The 18,223-nt window shown below is 44.8% G+C and overlaps 1 protein-coding gene across 1 annotated transcript; it reads right to left on the reverse strand.

Moving 5' to 3' along the window:
* Nucleotides 1-3,606: 3,606 nt before the first annotated feature.
* LAMP3 (lysosomal associated membrane protein 3) lies at nucleotides 3,607-16,199 on the reverse strand. The gene is made up of 6 exons (XM_083504394.1): nucleotides 15,802-16,199; nucleotides 12,815-13,584; nucleotides 11,176-11,298; nucleotides 8,752-8,809; nucleotides 6,152-6,319; nucleotides 3,607-4,191 (listed from the first exon to the last, which is right to left on the reverse strand). Exons 1-6 carry the CDS (start codon nucleotides 15,851-15,853, stop codon nucleotides 4,052-4,054), a joined length of 1,311 nt encoding a protein of 436 aa, XP_083360520.1. The 5' UTR covers nucleotides 15,854-16,199; the 3' UTR covers nucleotides 3,607-4,051.
* Nucleotides 16,200-18,223: the final 2,024 nt, after the last annotated feature.

The raw sequence follows: 18,223 nt of genomic DNA on the forward strand, positions 1-18,223 counted from the left end.
CCAAACTCTTCTTCTTCTTCTATATAAAATATAAATATAAAATATTTATTTGAGGCAACCTGTGCATATTTTTTTATTTTTGGTGAAAAGAAATCTCTGCTTCTACTTATATTGGAGATATACAGGAGTATAGGAATGTTTTTGCCTGGCACCTAAATATATGCAACGAAGGCGCCAGATATACTCTCTCTGGGGAGAGTATTGCAGAAACAGGAAAGCACCGTACTAGACAAGGTTTGCCCAAAATGCAAACCAACGAAAACTTTGTCAGTTATCCCCATTCTGCAGGTGTGACTGAGTGTTCATGGATTGTTCCAAAGAGAACAGATCAAGTTCAATATTGCTCTTTGGTGACTGGGTAATATGTGCTTCAGTACACTAGGTGGCAACCTATGTAATCATTTAGCAGTCTGGGAAAGCAATGCTGAGTTTTGCTGAAAAAGAGGTTGCTAAATACTGTAGCATTTAACGTGTGTAGAAGTTACTTGTCTATTTAGATTAGAAAATAACAATATGCAGCTTAATAATGTGAATCATCACAAGAATTTGTTCTCATTAAGCTTTAATTAAAAAAACCACAATAAAGTGTTGTTGCTTTTAATGAGCCAATACATAGGAGTTTTTACTGACATTAGGAGGACACATATTTTAGTGTGATTAGGAAACTATTTTCTCACCCTATCTATGGGAATTAGTAGTCCTGTTCATGGGGCTGAATATTTGCATGCATGTAAAATGTCTCTAATGCCAAAATAAATTTGACATATTGCTACAAGGATGGAGAATATTCTACCTTCAGAGAAAGGTGGGCTCAAGGAAAAGGACTCCACCAATTTTGGTAAGCATTTCTCTTATAAACAAAGAACAGTGTTTCAAGGATGACCTCTGAATCATGTTTTTGTCAAAATTATTGGCTCTGCTACTTAACCCAAGATCAGAAATGAACTGTATAATGCATTTATTATGCTTCAGTCAGACAAGAGTCACAGGACACTGCCTTCTTTACCATACACTTAAGTGATAATTGATTAAGTACTGTGACATGCAATTTTGCCATGTATCTTCACAGCCAAGGAGCAAAAGCCTCAACATTTATTGAATTTACATCCTACCCTTCCTTCTGTAGGAGCACTTGATAGCAATATCAGGAGACAGGGAGTTCCAAAGAGCAGCTGCTGCCACACTAAAATATCAATTTCTTACCCCTGTGGAATGAGTATTATGTGGCACCTGTAATTGTAAATAGCCACTCTCTTGAATTTTAGATTGTAATCTTCTCAGGGTGGAGACCTGTTCTTTTTGCTTGTTACTCTGTAAATAATAATAATAATAATAATAATAATAATAATAATAATAATAATTTATTTGTACCCCACCCATCTGGCTGGGTTTCCCCAGCCACTCTGGGCGGCTTCCAACAAAGATTAAAAATACATTAAATGTATTGAATACACTGGTGGTAATGTAATGAATACACTGGTGGTGCCATCTTAATTCGGCACATGAGGAAGGCATTTTCACATTTTACATACAGCTTGTCTACAATATCTAGTAAGGTTAATTCCCCTATCATTCCTTCTTCTGAAATTGTTTAGTTATTAGCAGGGCTTCTTCATAAACTGATGGTTTGCATTTGAGGCAAGCACCATAGAAAATGCATCCCTTGTGAGACATATGATCATGTGGAAGCCAAGATTCCAAACAAGATGACACTATAAACAGCTGAGGGCGGGGAAAGCTGTGAAGAAATTAGGAATGTCCCAGTTGATGAGATCCTCGCAACCCTAAAAAACAAAACCCCAATGACCTTTTATATAAATAGGGTTACATAACGTCAGTTGTTTACATCCGCCTGTCTCTGGAGACAATGGAGGAGTGCACATTTAGGAGTGAAGTCAAACTGTTGGAAGGTTGCAGTGCCTGCTGTGGCTGTAGAGACCGATATGGGAGGGACATGTTTTGTTGCAGCTGGGGCAGATGAAGGCGCACAGTTCTGCTGATGCGGGTATACCATGGCATTTCTTCTCTCTGCACTCCTTCAAGTGGTCATTCCTCCTGTGGTCGCTGCTGTGGATCCACAACCTGACTGTCTGACTCCAGGCACTGTGGTCCTCCGAAAGGATTTCCCACACAGCGAGGTTGATGCCTTCATGCCGCATTTACATATTTGTAGTGCGGAGCTGGTCTGGTGCCTGAAACCAGCTCCCCCTAGAGCACATCCTTGGGGATCCTGCCATCTTTATTCTGCGGACACGACCAAGCCAGCGTAGACGTCGCTGAGACAGGCATCCGAACGTGCTGGGAATGTGAGCTTGGGAAAGCACAGGCTGTTTTGCCATGTGACACCCAAAATCTTCCTGACACAGCACATGTGGAAGTCGTTGAGGTATCAATTAAGCCCTAATGACTTCCATTATTTTTAAAAATATATTCTTGTCATTATGCCCCTCCCCACAATGGTAACATTTTATAGCACTTTCACAACTCCTGTTATAGTAAAGCAGATACTATGCCACTCTTCACAAGTAGCAGTAATTGTTTTTTCCTCTATGGAAATTATATCTATCAAACACTTTTAGGGGTGGGAGGGAACTCTTTGGCAAGGTTGCTTGCACCTGGTGTGCCTTTTTTGGGGGCCAAATGACGTGACCCCTGACAAACCCCTACAGTTGCCTGGAGACAGGATCTGCTCCCAGGGCCAGAGAAAGCTGGGGAGTCTCCATGTACCATTTTGGGAAGCTCCGAGCAGTGGCAAAGCTGCATGCTCCACTGCCGGGGGTGAAGAGCAGGTGGGGGCGTGGCTGGCGCCCCCAGGAGGCGTGCTATGCCTCCTGCAAGGGTGTGGCTCACCACCCGTAAGGGTGTGGCGCACGTTCTGGGGGCGTGACGGGCTGCCTGTGGGGGCGTGGCACCTGGTGTGTGAAGGGGGTAGGCGGCGTGTGTCCAGGGAGGCCGCCACAATGCCACCCTACTGGAATAGTGCTGCCGGGGGCGGTCCGCTCCCTCCACACTCCTGTTCCTCCGCCAGTGGCTCTATGTAATGCTGGGGGACTTACGAACCTGGGAGACACTCCACCCTACTATGTCTTGCATGTATGATTATAAGAATGGCTTTTGCTTGGCTCTCTTGGTAAAGAGGCTTCAGGAGACCCGATGGGAAAGTGTTAAATGAGTCACTGCAGTGGAAGTGATGTTGCAAGTCATATACACAAGATTTCACAATGCAATCATTGCATTCCAAAAATAGTTGCGTGTCTTTACATTGCTCAAATCTAGATCTAATCAAACTATCTGAATAATAAATGCTACCACCTGCATCCACAAAAAGAAATTCCCATCACTCTGGCTACATGAGTCCATCCTAGGTATAGGACATGGGGAGTGGCACCTCCTTATTCAAAGCTGTGCTGGGATTTTCTTTTGAGGCCTTTGTCCAGAAGGGTGTAAAAACTGGGCTCCTTGGACCATTTTCTGTTCTGGCTCTCCCAGATCTGCTCTGGCCTAAGACAGAGATGTGGGTGAGATGTGTATATGTTTCTGTATGTGTGAAAGATAGAGGAAAAAGAGATTATTATTATTATTAGGGATAGGACACAATTAAAGAAATTTTAGTTGGTTAATTTATTAATTTAATTATATTTGCATATGAGTAAAAACAACCATAGTTTGAAGCAAAAAGCATACACCCTTAGTTTATAGATGAGACAAGATAGAATGGAAGCATTCCCTGTTGTACGAGAGAAGGGGAAATGCTTTTTTGAAGATGGAAACCTGAAAAAAATTGTAAAAATCTGCTGCGTCCTCCTTAAAGGTCATAGCCCTAGATATATATAGATATATATAACTGCTCTTGTCTAAGCAGAAAGGCAAGTTATGAATATAGAAATAACAACATAATAGTGCCAATTTTCAAGTGCACACAAGTAAATACACATCACAAACAGTTTACAATTGTAGTTGCCACAATCAAATAAGTAGGCAGAAGCAGAGCGTTCCTTCCATTATCTACAACCTTTTCACTCGCTGCTGCACAGATCTTTAATGAAGTGGTTTAGATTCGTTCATAGCTTGAGGTGCGCTTTCTTCTGTAAATCGCACAGGTGGCAAAGACAATGACAAATAATCCTGCGAGACTGAGGCCCACGGTAACTGGAATTAATCTCTTGTTTCTGTCAAGAGCACATTCTTTCTCTGCAATAAAAATCAGAATGTTATGGCGTATTACACAATTATCATGTGCTTTCATCATTTTCTTGCTCAGTAAAATACAGCTACTGATAATTATACAAAAACCCATGAGCACTGTCTGTAGAGCTGCCACTTTGGTCAGTTTTAATTTCTTGATGCATAGCATATCCTTTCCCCAATGCTCATGGAAGGCAACTTTTTTTTATAAAAGTTAATTGTTGTGAGGTAGGTTGGAACTTTTCCTAGCTTTAATCAGGGTTTGAGCCATCCATCTATAGTCCATTTCAAACCATTATATTGGGCATGGCAGGGCTGCAAACTGGAGATTCTGTGGAACAGGCACTGGGAATTACAGTTTTGGCTAGGAATTTACAAGAGACCCAGAATCCTCTTGGCCTGGGAAGTCAGATGATGCTGGCAGACCAGTCTGGTTCAATGGAGAGCTTTAAAACTTCCTTCAGTCTGGCAGGGCCGAATTTAGGAAGGATGGGCAGTTCCTTTGCACAGGACGCTGAGCCGAGGGGGCGAAAAATTGAGAAGATCCATAACTGAGAAGATCCATTGGGGGACGCCAGATTTTGGCCTCACACAGGGCACTATATTATGAAAGATTACCAAAGTCTGCCCCTGAATCTTGTCAGTGTGGGGAGACTGCTTGGGTCTCTCTCTGCGCATCTAGATGTATGGTTTCCCTCTACCTGTCCTTTGCCTGAATGCCTTACATATTGGTTCCTCTTATCTGATACTAAATACTTTAATTGACAGTCGCACCCCAATCCATTTGGGAGAAGCTATGGCCCAGGGGTTGACCTTTCTGGGTTCAATCCCTGGCATCCCCAGTTAAAAGGATGTCAGTAAGCAAGAGTGGAGGGGAAGACTCTTCGGACTGAAACTCCTCTGCCAAGTCTTCACATGTCTACAATATTGTGCCATGAACCCCACCCTGAGCAACAGCCTGAACTCTGACTGCAACAAGGTACGATCATTGAGGTAGCTGGACCAACAGTATTGGAGGCAGAGGTGTTCGGTGCAGGCCAAGACTCCAGGATCATGGTCGGACCTGAGCTAGAGCTTGTCAGTGATCACAGAATTGAAATCTCATGAGTCAGTCACCTCTGAGCCTGCACATCCCCAAAGAACTATCCACCCTCACATCACAGCCCTGAGAAAAATGCACAGGTATGTGAAAATAACAAACACAATTCATTACATGAATTGCAAGGGTGTATATTGGGCAAAGCTGCGTAGAAGTGTGAATGTGCCAAGATATGCACGCTAGAATGTTGGCGAATTTTCAGAAGGACTAAACGAAAATTTACAAGCTCAGTGCAGAAATGTGAACCGAACATTTCCTATCAGCCATTGCGTGGGTATGAGGATCTGGATCCCACCTTCTTGGTCCTCACTTGTTCAACTGAAGGTGTGGGTTATGCCTATAAATTGCAACGTGTGAATGGCACATCTCTCTGTGCAGCTGGGAATCCTGCAAATAAATGGCAGGGTCACAGATTGCACCCACAGTTGCATGCATACTGGTTTTGTTCAGACCATTGGCCGAAGGCACGTTGGCTGGGGATAGCGAGTGGAATCCCCTTTCATGCATTCAGGTTACCTGCGATCCCCATGCAATTGTCAATTGCCGTGGGAAAGGAGCTGCCATCTGCCACAGTCACACGGGTTGCTATGTGCTTGCTGGTGAAATGAACAAACTAGCTATTCCAGTTAAGCTACAAATGAAAGCAAGGAATACTACCTGAACCTGCATTTCATATGTTTTTTGAGAGAAAGTCCTTGATAATAACTTGAAACTGAACCATGCTTCACACAGTTTTGATTGCAGCAGGAGTGTCTAGCTGTTTAAAAACATGCTACTAGCCTGGACTTGCTCACAGTGGTGTGTTTAAATCAACTGAATGAGAAGGAGTGCTTTAACACAGGTCCAGTGACAAGTACTGCTACCAACCTTTCCCAAACTGGTTGCCAACGATATTAAAGGCTTGAAGTTGAGAGCTGGAAAGCAGGAGTTGAAGGTTGTTGGACATCTCTATGGTTTGCATGCTGAGACACTTGAAGCAATTCCCTAAAGGCACTGAAAAGAGCTGGTCGCTTTTAATTCCACTGTACAGCACACCTGAAGAATACAGAAATAAAAAGAAACGACAAATGGTGTTGCTGGAGGCAAAATCTTTCCTTGAATGAAGGGTCACCAAGTGATGTGCAGTAGGCGCTGCATAGCTTGAGCTAAGATCTTATAACTCAGGATTTCCCAAACTTGGGTCTCCAGCTGGTTTTGGACTACAATTCACATCATCCCCAACCACTACTACTACTAGCTAGGAATGTTGGGAGTTGTAGTCCAAAACCAGCTGTTGACTTAAGTTTGGGAAACCCCGCTATAGATCAAGCACGTTCCCCTGTTCGGTTTGCTGTTAGGTCTGCTGCTTAGAGGATGGATTGCAGGCAGTTCAAATGCAAACACTAAGACCTCAGATCTGCTCAGGGGTTGAGATAACCCCCAAGAGCAGCCCAAAGCCACCATACAAATCCTCATCACCAGACTGTTTACCTGCCAACTGGCCGGCCAGTCTGCCACCCCTTTATATTTAGAACTGGGTGCCTGACGGTGGAAGGCAAATATGTTCCACATACGGCAAGCTACAGGTTCATCCATCTCCTCCAGTCCCAGAACTGTCTTTCCATAGCACTAGATCCACCTGACCACAGCAGACAAGGCAGTGAGGATCCTCCACCAGCTCTGCTAAGACCAGCTTTCTCTTGGCTCCTCTTCTGGAGCTGTCTCCTACAGTGCGTGTTCCACCTGGTCATTAGACATTTGTGCAAATTTATGAAGAACTAGGGTTAAACTAGCTCTGCGCACACACTACACATTTAAAGCACATGACTTCTGTGAACTGGTTTCTTAAGGGTACTGGGGATTATAGCTTTGTGAGGGGTATACTACAGGTTCCCAGGATTTGGGGGGGGGGGTTCATGTGTTGCTATTATTCAACTGACTCTTAGTGGATGATTATTCAGGAAAAGAACAGCCTGCTACAATTCTAAATTCTGCAGAGAGTCGGCTTCTTTGAAGTCAGTACTTTAAGAAGTACTCGAAATGTATGCTCAAGTTCCACTGATTTTGAGTACACCAAAGATGACCATGAGTGCATTTTTTTATCCTCATAAAATAAGCCTCAGAAGTGCAATCCAGAAAAAGTGCAGTGCGGTGGCAAGAAGGAAAGTCTTGACCCAGGAATCCTTAAATGCAATCTCACTTCTCCCACAAACTCATTACATACATAATGCAAGGCAAGCAGCTTCAGCCCCTTCCACCGTCTAAAATAAGAGGGTGCCTCTTGCCTCTTATCTCCGCCAAAAAAACTACATTTATACATTTTTTAGGCATTTATAAAATCTTTTGAGTGCTGGTGTATTTTTTTCTGAAATCCTCATCATGTTATTGAGCTCTGTAAAATTTCAGATCATTGGTTATGGAGGAAAAATAAAATAAAATATACACAAGGCCGAGGATCTCAAGAGGGACAGAAATGCAGATTTCACGAAACTTTGAAGTGCTATAAAATCAAAACCGTTTGTGATAGAGGGGAAAAAATTAAGGGGGTTTCTTTCAACCATAGGGGAAGGGTGTACACCATGTTTCATCAAAATCCGAGACGGTGGGTGGCATGACCACGTTGAACTGACATGGAATGACCCACACAGCAGAACTAATGCAGGAGGCAGTAGTTAGAAGTTACCAGTCTCTGCAGCCCCAGCAGTGGTGGAGCATGTTTACCTGGGGCAGGTGGGCAGGGCACAGAGGGCCAAGAGATCCTGTCTTGCCAGCCCAGCTCCCACTGTATCATCTCAGCCTTGCAAAGTGGCTTGGGGAGGTTGGCTTACGAAGGACACAGCAGCCATGCACTCTTTGATCCTAGCCTTGCAAAGTGGCACAGGGCTGGTAGGGTGGCGTGAGCAGCGCCCCCCAGAAAAATGCGCTCAGGGCCATCACCCTGGCAGCCACTGCCCATGCTATGCTCCTGAGCCACAGCAGGCGCTGTGATCCTCTGGTGGTTTAACTTCACCCCCAGAGGCACACTCCATTGTCTCTCAAGACAGATGCATGTCAGCAGCTGGATAAAATTTAGCTGAATACCACCTAATATAATTTTTTTTGGGGGGGAGCATAATATTAGGGAAAATTGCTTGGAAATATGTGTTCATTTTGGTGCACAAAAATGTGTATATTAAGAGAAATGTAAGCAAAATGCATGCAGATTTTCATGATTATTTTTTTAAATGCAAATTGATTTGGAAACAGGTCAAACTGAAGGCTAGAGAAAATAGAAGCTGAGAGAAAATGAAACGGAAAGCTTGATTCATCCCCAACACATCTTAAATCAATGCACGCAGTAAAGTGCTAAAAAAGACAACTTCCTTTACATGCTTCTCAAATGCCAGCTATGAGTTTTGTGACCCAGTGCATTGACTCTTAAGAGAATCTTCAAGATTTCGTAATTGCTAACTGTTCAAAGGCAGGGGAAGAATCGCCATGTCACTTACCCTCAGATGGTACAGTTAAAGAAGCTTCAATCACGCTGACATAGTACACTTCTCCACTCTGGGGAAGGGAAAAAAAAAGGTGGGGGAGGAAGGAAGCAAGTATCGTTTTATCCAATATCACTGCTTACAATTTAGAAAACACAAGAAGATGCATAGAAGGTTCATGACCAAGGGCAGATAGAGGGAGTTCAGTGGAAACCAACTAAAACCTTTTCCTATTATTTCAGGCCATATATCCTCCTCTAATACAACAGAAGGGAGCTTTCTTTTGTGCTAGCTGCTTGTGAAGTGTATTTGCCCTTCATAGAGGACTGGAGTGTTCGACTCATGCTCTGTAGTTGGGAAGTATGATGTGCATGTCTGGAAAAGCAGTTCCTTGGTCCACATGGTACCTGCAGCAGGGATGTAGCCATGCTCCTCGGGCGCTTTAGAGCAAAACATTTAGAACTGAAACCTTTGCCCATATCATAACAAAGCCTCAAAGTCAGTGCTGGCCCTACCATTAGGTAAAGCAAGGGGAAATGCTTCAGACACCCGGCGAATTTGGTATTTCTTGTGACATCCAAGAGGTGCCAGGGTGCAAGAGGGGTAAGCACTCTCCTGAGGACTCCGGGGTACATCAGAATATTTTTCATTTAGCAATGTTTATTACCAAGGCCAACTGATGCAACCTTCCTTATGGGGAATCTTCTGAGGGCCACATTTCAGTGGCGGGTGAGGCCAGAGGCAACGGATATGACTCTTAACCTATGTGCAGTAGGCTACTCTGAGCCACAGAAAAGCCTGACCTTTCTACCACATGCTGTCATGTGGGCATGGCTGGTGAGGGCTGTGACCCGGGGAAAGTCCCAAGAGCCCAACAGAGCACTGGAAGGCTGGATGTATTTGGTTCCCAGGCCTGAAGTTCCCCATTCCTTTTCTGGAAGCTTCCTGAAAGCCATTTCTGAGTAGCCCCAAAGCAGGCTTGACGCTTTCATTTTTTCTCTCTGGCTGTGTCTACACTGTATCTTTAAAACACATTTGAAGCATGTTCTTCACCTCAAAGAATTCTAAGCGCTGCTGTTTTCATACCCACCAAGTGTCCCGGAAAAAGTTTTTATTTTTATTTATACTCCACCCATCTGGGTTTCCCCAGCCAAAGTGACCTCATGCGTTCTTGTCCCCCCTAAAAGGGCCTTTGGGGCACCTTGCAAGATGACACCCCCCCAAAGTGTTTTTTTTTCAGGGTGAGATTGCCACGCAGCTTACGTAGCTCCCTTGGAATGTGCCCTGGAAGACGTGCATCCTGGTTTTTGATCTGAAAAAGTTGGGCAGCATGAGTTTTCCCCTCATAGAGTTACAGTTCCCAAGAACACTTGACAAACCTGAGGGGGGAAATGTGCTTCAAATACTTTAAAGGTATAGCAAGTACGCAGCTTCTCCCTCCCACACACTTCACAATCCAATTTTTGTAGCACACAACACCTGATCTCAGGTTATGCATGCGTCATATTAATGGAAGGCACACTCTGTACAAAATCACATCTAACTGATCAGAATAAGGCCTCTGTAATAGTTTCTGAAAGGCAAACACACACACACTGGGAATCTGGCAGCCGAATTCATGCCTGCATATATTTCAAAGAGCAGGTTCAAACTCAACAGCCTCTGAATGCTTATCTTAAAGAGGAGGCTGGATTGTGCAATGCTGCACCAATAGTTGCGTTGCTTCTGGAGGGTGTTGCTTGGGGTGGCCAACTCAAAATTTTACCTCGGCATCTTCACTGAAGCCACTCTGTGATGTGGCTCTCAACGACACAACAGTTTCTAAGGCTCTTACTTCAGTTAAACAACACCACTCTCTTAAGAGCAGCCGGAGCAAACACTTAAAATTGGGTCTTTGTTTGACAACTAGGGTGTTGCTTTGGTTTGGCAAGGGGCCCTTCCAAACGAGGAGTTCTCACATGTCCCCTGTTGAGAAAACAGAGCGCACACATCCCCTGACATGTTTAACGGGCAGTTGCACGACAATAAACATCCCTCTTGCTTCTTTCATCCCAATTTGCCTGCAGGGTGTTTACATAGCTTCTCGTGAATCATTTGCTTACCCCATATTTCTCAATGCATTTTCCTACTTAAGCCGCATTTCCATTTCTTTGTTTTGCTTTTGAAGTGGATTTGCTGCTCCAGTGTGGCAGAGAAAGCTTTTTAATCCACTTTAAATGCACAAACCAGAAGTTATTAGTAGGCCAACGTTAAAAACCTCCTGAAAAAATAGAGGTGAGCATGTGTAGAAACTAGCCTACTGAACTAAGGTAAAATTCACGCTCGACCACTGAAAGCGAGCCAAAGCCAAATGTCAAATCACTCTTCCAAGGAAAATTCCCAACGTTCTGGGATTCCCTCCTCACTCCCCCCAAAACAACATCTGGTTAAAATGCTTACCTTGGTGAAAGTAAAACGTATGAAGCCACCTTCAAATGAGATTCTCAGAGTTGACACCCAAACCCCGCACATCCCAACTGTACGCGTGGTGTTTGGGTTGATATTGAAGTATTCCAGGTTGTTCTGTAAAAGGGAAACGGCGCATGAATCCCAACACGGCCTGACACATGCTTTCTTTCTAAAACAGGGGTGGCTAACCTGTGCACCTGCCCACCCACTCAAATGTTGGGGGACTCCCAAGTCCCATCAGTCCCACCCAGCACAGCCAATGGTCAGGGATGATGAGAGTTATAGTCCCTTGCTAACTATTAGAAGTCCCATCTATTTCAACAACACTTGCTTCCAGCAGCACCTCTGGGAGCCTTTTCTTATACCCATCACATAGCTCAGGTCAGAATGGTTCTTGCACAGTCCCTTCTTGACACTCCCCATCTGAGTGGGCTGGCGCTGCTGGTTGTTAATGGGGACGAAGAAGTGAGCTACAGGTTCACACACACATCCCTTTCCCAATACCTCCACATACCTCCCTTATCCTGATTTGGTGCTATGTCCGACCAATAACTTATGTCAGAGTTTGGTCACATCCACAGCATTCATTGGCTGCCAATCAGCTATGGAGCTTAATTCAAGATACTTCTTTTGGTATATGAAACCCAATACAGCCTGGCACCAGAACACCTGAAAGGTTGTCTCACCCCTCAGGTACCTAGTTATATACCTGGTCTCTGCACTCTACAGGTGAGGGCACCTTGAAGATACCCTCTTGCCAGGAGGTCCAATGCACACAATATAGGACCCACCCCTTCAAAGTTGTGGCATCTATCCTATGGAATCCCCTCCCCTTGAATATTAGGCACTGTCTTTGTTGTCCTTCCTCTTTCACCAAGCTTTTTTAAGTTGAGATCTTTCCCAGTCTGCATCTGCACTGGAATTTTAAGATCTTTTAATTGTTTGTTTGCTGCCCTGGGCTCCTGGGGTATGAACTGAATCAATTCAAATACATTTAAAGCACATAGCTTCCTCCAAAAGAGTCCTGGGTGCTGGGAATTGTAGTGCTGTGAGGTGTAAACTACAGTTCCTGTTATTTTGGGGGGTGGGGCAGGAGGAAGGCATGTATCACTAAGTAGCACTAAGTCACTTGTTCCATTAGCGCAAGGGTTCTTGCAATGAATCTCCTCCATCTCTCCCCTGGCTCAACCCCTGAATCTGCTCTGGGGGTTCATGCCCTCCCATCAGATGTCAAGGAGATGAGTAATTAAATAACCTTTAGAAGACATCTGAAGGCAGCCCTGTATAGGTAAGCTTTTTCATGTTTAATGTTTTATTATGTTTTTATATATCTTGGAAGCTGCCCAGAGTGGCTGGGGCAAAGTAGTCAGATGGGCAGGGTACAAATAAGAAAGTAGTATTAGTAGTTGTTAAGGAGAAGGGAGAAGTTCCATTGCATGAACAGAAATCTTTGCGCTGACTGCATGGCGGCATCAGATACTACCCATGCTATAGATGCAAACCTAAGGCTTTTCTGAAATAGCTTTTGGAACCCAGAATCACAGTTCCTGGAATTAACTGATTGTTTTGATATTTTGAACAAAAAAAATGGAGGGGGGGAATAATGGAAAAGGGGGAAGATGCAGCTTACTGTTTTTCCATTTTTAGCTATCATTGTCAAGCCAACTGATGCTTTAATACACTCAGCAGTTCCATTAGAAACACTATAAGCCCCCGTTGCAGCTGGCGATGGTTTGGGTGTGAGGGTTGGCCCAACTGGGGCTGTTGGCTCAGGAACAGTGGCTTTATGCCCAGATGGCATCTTGCTGTGGGCTGTACTGTTTGTGCTTGGCGTTCCGGCTGGCACATGTTGTGTGATGCACTTGTCGCTTGTTCCAGCTACTGTCTTCTTTGCATTTCCTGCCTTCGCTGGCAAGGCAGGAGCTGCAGTGTTCCAGCTGTTTGGGGCTGCAGGTTGTGAAGCTGTCCTCTGAGCAGCCGCTGTCGTTTTTATGGCTCCGTGGATTCCAGCTTCATCAGTTTGTGTTTCAGATTGTACGGCTGTGCTCCTGGCAACAACTGTAGTTTTAATCACTCTGCGACTTGCAGCTTGACTGGTTGGACTTGTGGGGTTTGCAGATGTTTCTAGAGGAGTGGCTGCTGTGTTTGCCTGTTTGTGGACTGAAACTTGTTTGGCTGGTGGTATAGAATCTGCTTTTACCATCTTAGCATCTTCAGGTAATGCTGACACTGACTGGGCTCTCTGGGTAGCCTCTTGTACAGATTGCTTGCCTATCTGTGTGACTGAAACTTCTGAATGACCATATGGAAGAGTCGTGATCCTTTGATTGGCTCTCTGCAAGACTGAAATGGGCTGTGGAGTTGCTCCAACCTGCACCTCTCCACTGCAGGATAAAACAGCTGCAAACAAGCAGAGAGTAAGTTTAATCTCGTTTCCAAAAATCCCTTCCATTCTAAGCATCTCTCAGCTCGAGTCATGTCTCTGAAAAGACGGAGACATGGGAAGTGAGTAGGGCTGAGCGATATATCATCCAAAACCTGGCTCAAGTCCATATCATGATATCGGTTTCATAATTTTTGACCTGGCAATATATTGCAAATTATGATGTATGTTTGTGCACATGTGCTATGCAACAATCACCGCGTGGGAAAAACCGTGAAGCCAGCCAATGCCTTTGCATAGCTTCATCCTTATTTCAGACATTGTGATATATAGACGGTAATACATCACAAAATTGAAAAGCAGCTCTATCTTTACTTCAGACGTCGTGCTATATCAGTACATTGCAATGTTTAGCTGGTGATATATCATGAAGTTGAAAACCAGATATCGCCCAGCCCAACTGTTTGCCTCTACATAGTTCCATCCTTATTTCAGACTTTGTGATATATCAGTATATTGCAATGTTTAGCTGATTTATCGTGATGTTGAAAACCCGATATCGCCCAGACCTAGCAGTGATGACTTGTACACCTTTCCTCCTCAAATGTGTTGCTCTTAGGGCTCATCCACATTTCCCACTTGCCCTGTGACTAGAAAGTCCAATAGGTTTCCCTCTTTCTAGGCATGGGTCTGAGTGGTTTTTCATTTGTCCACCAATCTGCAGATAAAGCCATTGATGTTTGTTCCAATGCAACGGTAAACAGCAGGTTTCCCCAGGAGAAAGCAATGGGGCAAGCAGAAGTATGTATGAGTCCTGCCTGCCTCAAGTGAATAAGACCTCCTGGGACACATTTATCTAATAAACCTAATATCACTCCCCACTTAAGGAACTTGCAGCCCTGCAAAGGATCTGCTGATAGGTAGAAGAAAACTGACTCCAGGAGGCAAAAGATACACATGTACAGTACTTAACTCTTTCACTAAAATCAATAGGACTGGAAAGTGGTTAGCTTAGGTTGGATCAAGCATTTTTATCAACAACGTTCTGCTGATTGAACTCAGGACCATAAACACCTCTGCATTTCCAATGTTTAAGTAGAATAAAATTGCCAGTTAGATTTAAAAAGAACTATTCTTTTCCCATGGAACCTTTTGTCAGGGAGTCTGACAAAATGGGCAAGATTGCCTTGCAAATCCCATGCATCCATTCTTCTACATTTGATTTCTTGGGATATTTCCACAGTATTTTGTAGCCTTGCAGTAGCCTGATGCTCTCTCCGTATTTATCTTTAACATGTGTATTTGGTACAAAACAGAAAACACAACTGAGGTGTCCTCATATTTAGGCTTCTTCAGTAGACCAAACCACCCAGAAACTTAGATTTTCTATCAAAAACACTGCAGTAAACAACCCCATGCAGGTACTCTCTAAAGCCTCTTTGCACATGCCTTGTTTAGGGCAGGGTTGGGGAAAACTTTGGTCCTTCCTAATGTTTCTGAACTACAGCTCCCACCAACCCCAGCCAGCATAGCCAAAGATTATGGAAGCTACAGTCCAACAACATCTGGAGAGTCAAAGCTTTGTCACACCTGATTCAGGGCCGCAAGGAAGGTTAATGGCAGCAAAGCTCTTCAGGAAAAAGCTCAAAGGTGGTTGTGGGGAGTGGATCTTGTCACCAGATGATCCTGTACAGGCTTTCCCTACTCCTGCATAACAAGCTGTACCTGTAGAAAACACTATCTCTTTTAACACAGCTTTTAACAAGCTGTACCTGTAGATTTCTTAAGGATTTCTTAACAAGCTGTACTGCTGATTTCTTAAGGAAATCAGCCCTGAGTGCTCACTGGAAAGACAGATTGTGAAGCTGAGGCTCCAATACTTTGGCCACCTCATGAGAAGAGAAGACTCCCTGGAAAAGACCCTGATGTTGGGAAAGATGGAGGGCTCAAGGAGAAGGGGACAACAGAGGACGAGATGGTTGGATAGTGTTCTCGAAGCTACCAGCATGAGTTTGACCAAACTGCGGGAGGCAGTGGAAGACAGAAGTGCCTGGCGTGCTCTGGTCCATGGGGTCATGAAGAGTTGGACACGACTAAACGACTAAACAACAAACCTGTAGAAAATACTATCTCTTTTAACACAGGCAAAGAAAAGCTAGAGAGTCTGTTGCATCCCTGTATCCTTACAAAGCAACACACAATACAGTGATAACTGGGTATACTGATCTACTCACCGCCAGCTGCAACCAGGAGGAGTTCCACAAACAGGTTCTTCTCCCAGCTCATGGTGAAGGAATTAAAGAGTAATATTCACGGATCAGATGCCCCAAGGAACCTTTGTACACGTTGCTTCTTTCTTCTTCTTCCCTACAACCAGCCTAGCATGCCTCCTCCTCTGGGAGACAAGAAGTTTGCTGTTCTCTTGCAAAGAGCTCCGAGCAAAGGGGAAGTCCAGCACAAGAACTGGAATGTTACATGCAAAGCAAGAATGGATTGTGGGGAAGCATCCTTGAACCATTGAGAAAGTGCTTGAAGAACATTGGTGGAGCTGAAAGTGGAAGCAAGATTAGCATTGTTCTCCGCCCAGTTCATTTTAATTCTCCCTGACGTGCCTTGGGCTGCATTCACATCATGCATTTAAAACACTGTGATAGCACTTTAAACAGTCCTGACCTACCTATAAGACTCATGGGAGCTGTAGTTCACTAGGAGTGCTGAGAATTGTTTGTTAGAAGACCCCTTTTCCACCCACAGAACTACAGTTCCCAGACTCCCATGGGAAGAGGGATTGACTGCAATCAGTTGTAGCTCTGTGAGGGGAATAGCGGGGTCTCCTCACAGCTCTTAGCACGCTTAAGGAACTACAACTCCCATAATTCTTTGGGGAAAAGCATGATTGTTTAAAGTGGTATTGCACACTTTATATTCAGCAACTTTTTCAATCTGGAGGAGGTCATCAGGGATGGAGTGGAAGAAGGGAAGCATCAGACCTGTAGCTATTTTCGGACGGGACTCGATCACATACTGGCAAATTCAGGTTGTGCAATGATAATTGACTGGGAGGTTTCGCACAACAAACATCCCCCCAAACACTGGGCCTTTTGTGATAAGGAGTTGGGAAAATGCACTGGGAAAATGGGGGGCAACACTTGTTTTGAAGTGACATCATCTAACCTCCTTGCAAACAGTGAGAATGAATGCTAATTAAATAGCCAATATTGCCTTATCTCCCACTAAACAAAGCAGGAAAAATTCTCAATAAACAGGTCATCTGGAAGCACCCTAAGTCATGATGACTACATGGCACTCCAAGTTACAAACTCTGCGACACAAAGATGCCTGCAAATGTGACATGAAGGTGGGCAGCATTAATCCCACTACATGGGAATCCCCTGCAGACGACTGCAGTGCCTGGAGACAGACAGGTCATGCATCCCCTAGCAGTGACGAGAGGAGGAATGATGGAGGAGTGCAGAGAGAAGAAATGCCATGGTGCATCTGCAGCAGCACAACTGGACACCTTCATCTGCCCCACCTGCAACAAAACATGTCTCCCCTGTATCGGTCTCTACAGCCACAGCAGGCGCTGTAACTCTCCAGCAGTTTCACTTTGCCCCTGAAGGCACACTCCTCCATTGCCTCCTGAGACAGACAGATGCTAACAACAGCAACCTCAAGGTTCAGAGGATGCCACTGAATGCCAGCATGCTCAACACACTTTGCCACCTTGCTCTGTTTTTGAGCTCCCTGGAGGCATCTGGCTAGCAAATGAGGGGAACTGAATGCGAGAGTTAATGCATCTATGGCCTGATCATGCAGGCATCTTTATATGCGTGCTTCTGCTATAAAAATGCAGGCTGTTTCCAAGCCAGGCTGGTATGCAGAGGAGGGACATCCATATATAATAATAATAATTTATTATTTGTACCCCGCCCATCTGGCTGGGTTTCCCCAGCCACTCTGGGCGGCTTCCATAAAACCCCAAAATACAGTAAAATATCACACGTTAAAAACTTCCCTGAACAGGGCTGCCTTAAGATGTCTTCTGAATGTCAGGTAGTTGTTTATTGCTTTGACATCTGCTGGAAGGGCGTTCCACAGGGCGGGCGCCACTACTGAGAAGGCCCTCTGCCTGGTTCCCTGTAGCTTTGCTTCTCGCAATGAGGTCCTCGGCGCTGGACCTCAGCGTCCGGGCAGAATGATGGGGGTGGAGACGCTCCTTCAGGTATACTGGACCGAGGCCGTTTAGGGCTTTAAAGGTCAGCACCAACACTTTGAATTGTGCTCGGAAACGTACTGGGAGCCAATGTAGGTCTTTCAAGACCGGTGTTATATGGTCTTGGCGGCCGCCCCCAGTCACCAGTCTAGCTGCCGCATTCTGGATTAGTTGTAGTTTCCGAGTCACCTTCAAAGGTAGCCCCACGTAGAGTGCATTGCAGTAGTCCAAGCAAGAGATAACCAGAGCATGCACCACTCTGGCGAGACAGTCTGCAGGCAGATAGGGTCTCAGCCTGCATACCAGATGGAGCTGGTACACAGCTGCCCTGGACACAGATTTGACCTGTGCCTCCATGGACAGCTGTGAGTCCAAAATGACTCCCAGGCTGCGCACCTGGTCCTTCAGGGGCACAGTTACCCCATTCAGGACCAGGGAAT

The sequence above is a fragment of the Podarcis liolepis genome (genome assembly GCF_965112155.1).
Source record: "Podarcis liolepis genome assembly, chromosome: 5".
In the NCBI taxonomy this organism is placed as follows: domain Eukaryota; kingdom Metazoa; phylum Chordata; class Lepidosauria; order Squamata; family Lacertidae; genus Podarcis; species Podarcis liolepis.

Coding starts and splice junctions, on each gene's coding strand:
- LAMP3 (XM_083504394.1), bottom strand. CDS start 15,853: ATGAGCTGGGAGAAGAACCTGTTTGTGGAACTCCTCCTGGTTGCAGCT. Junction 6,320..8,751: donor TTTAACTGTACCATCTGAGG/GTAAGTGACATG, acceptor TGTATTCTTCAG/GTGTGCTGTACAGTGGAATT. Junction 4,192..6,151: donor TGGCAACCAGTTTGGGAAAG/GTTGGTAGCAGT, acceptor TTTTTATTGCAG/AGAAAGAATGTGCTCTTGAC.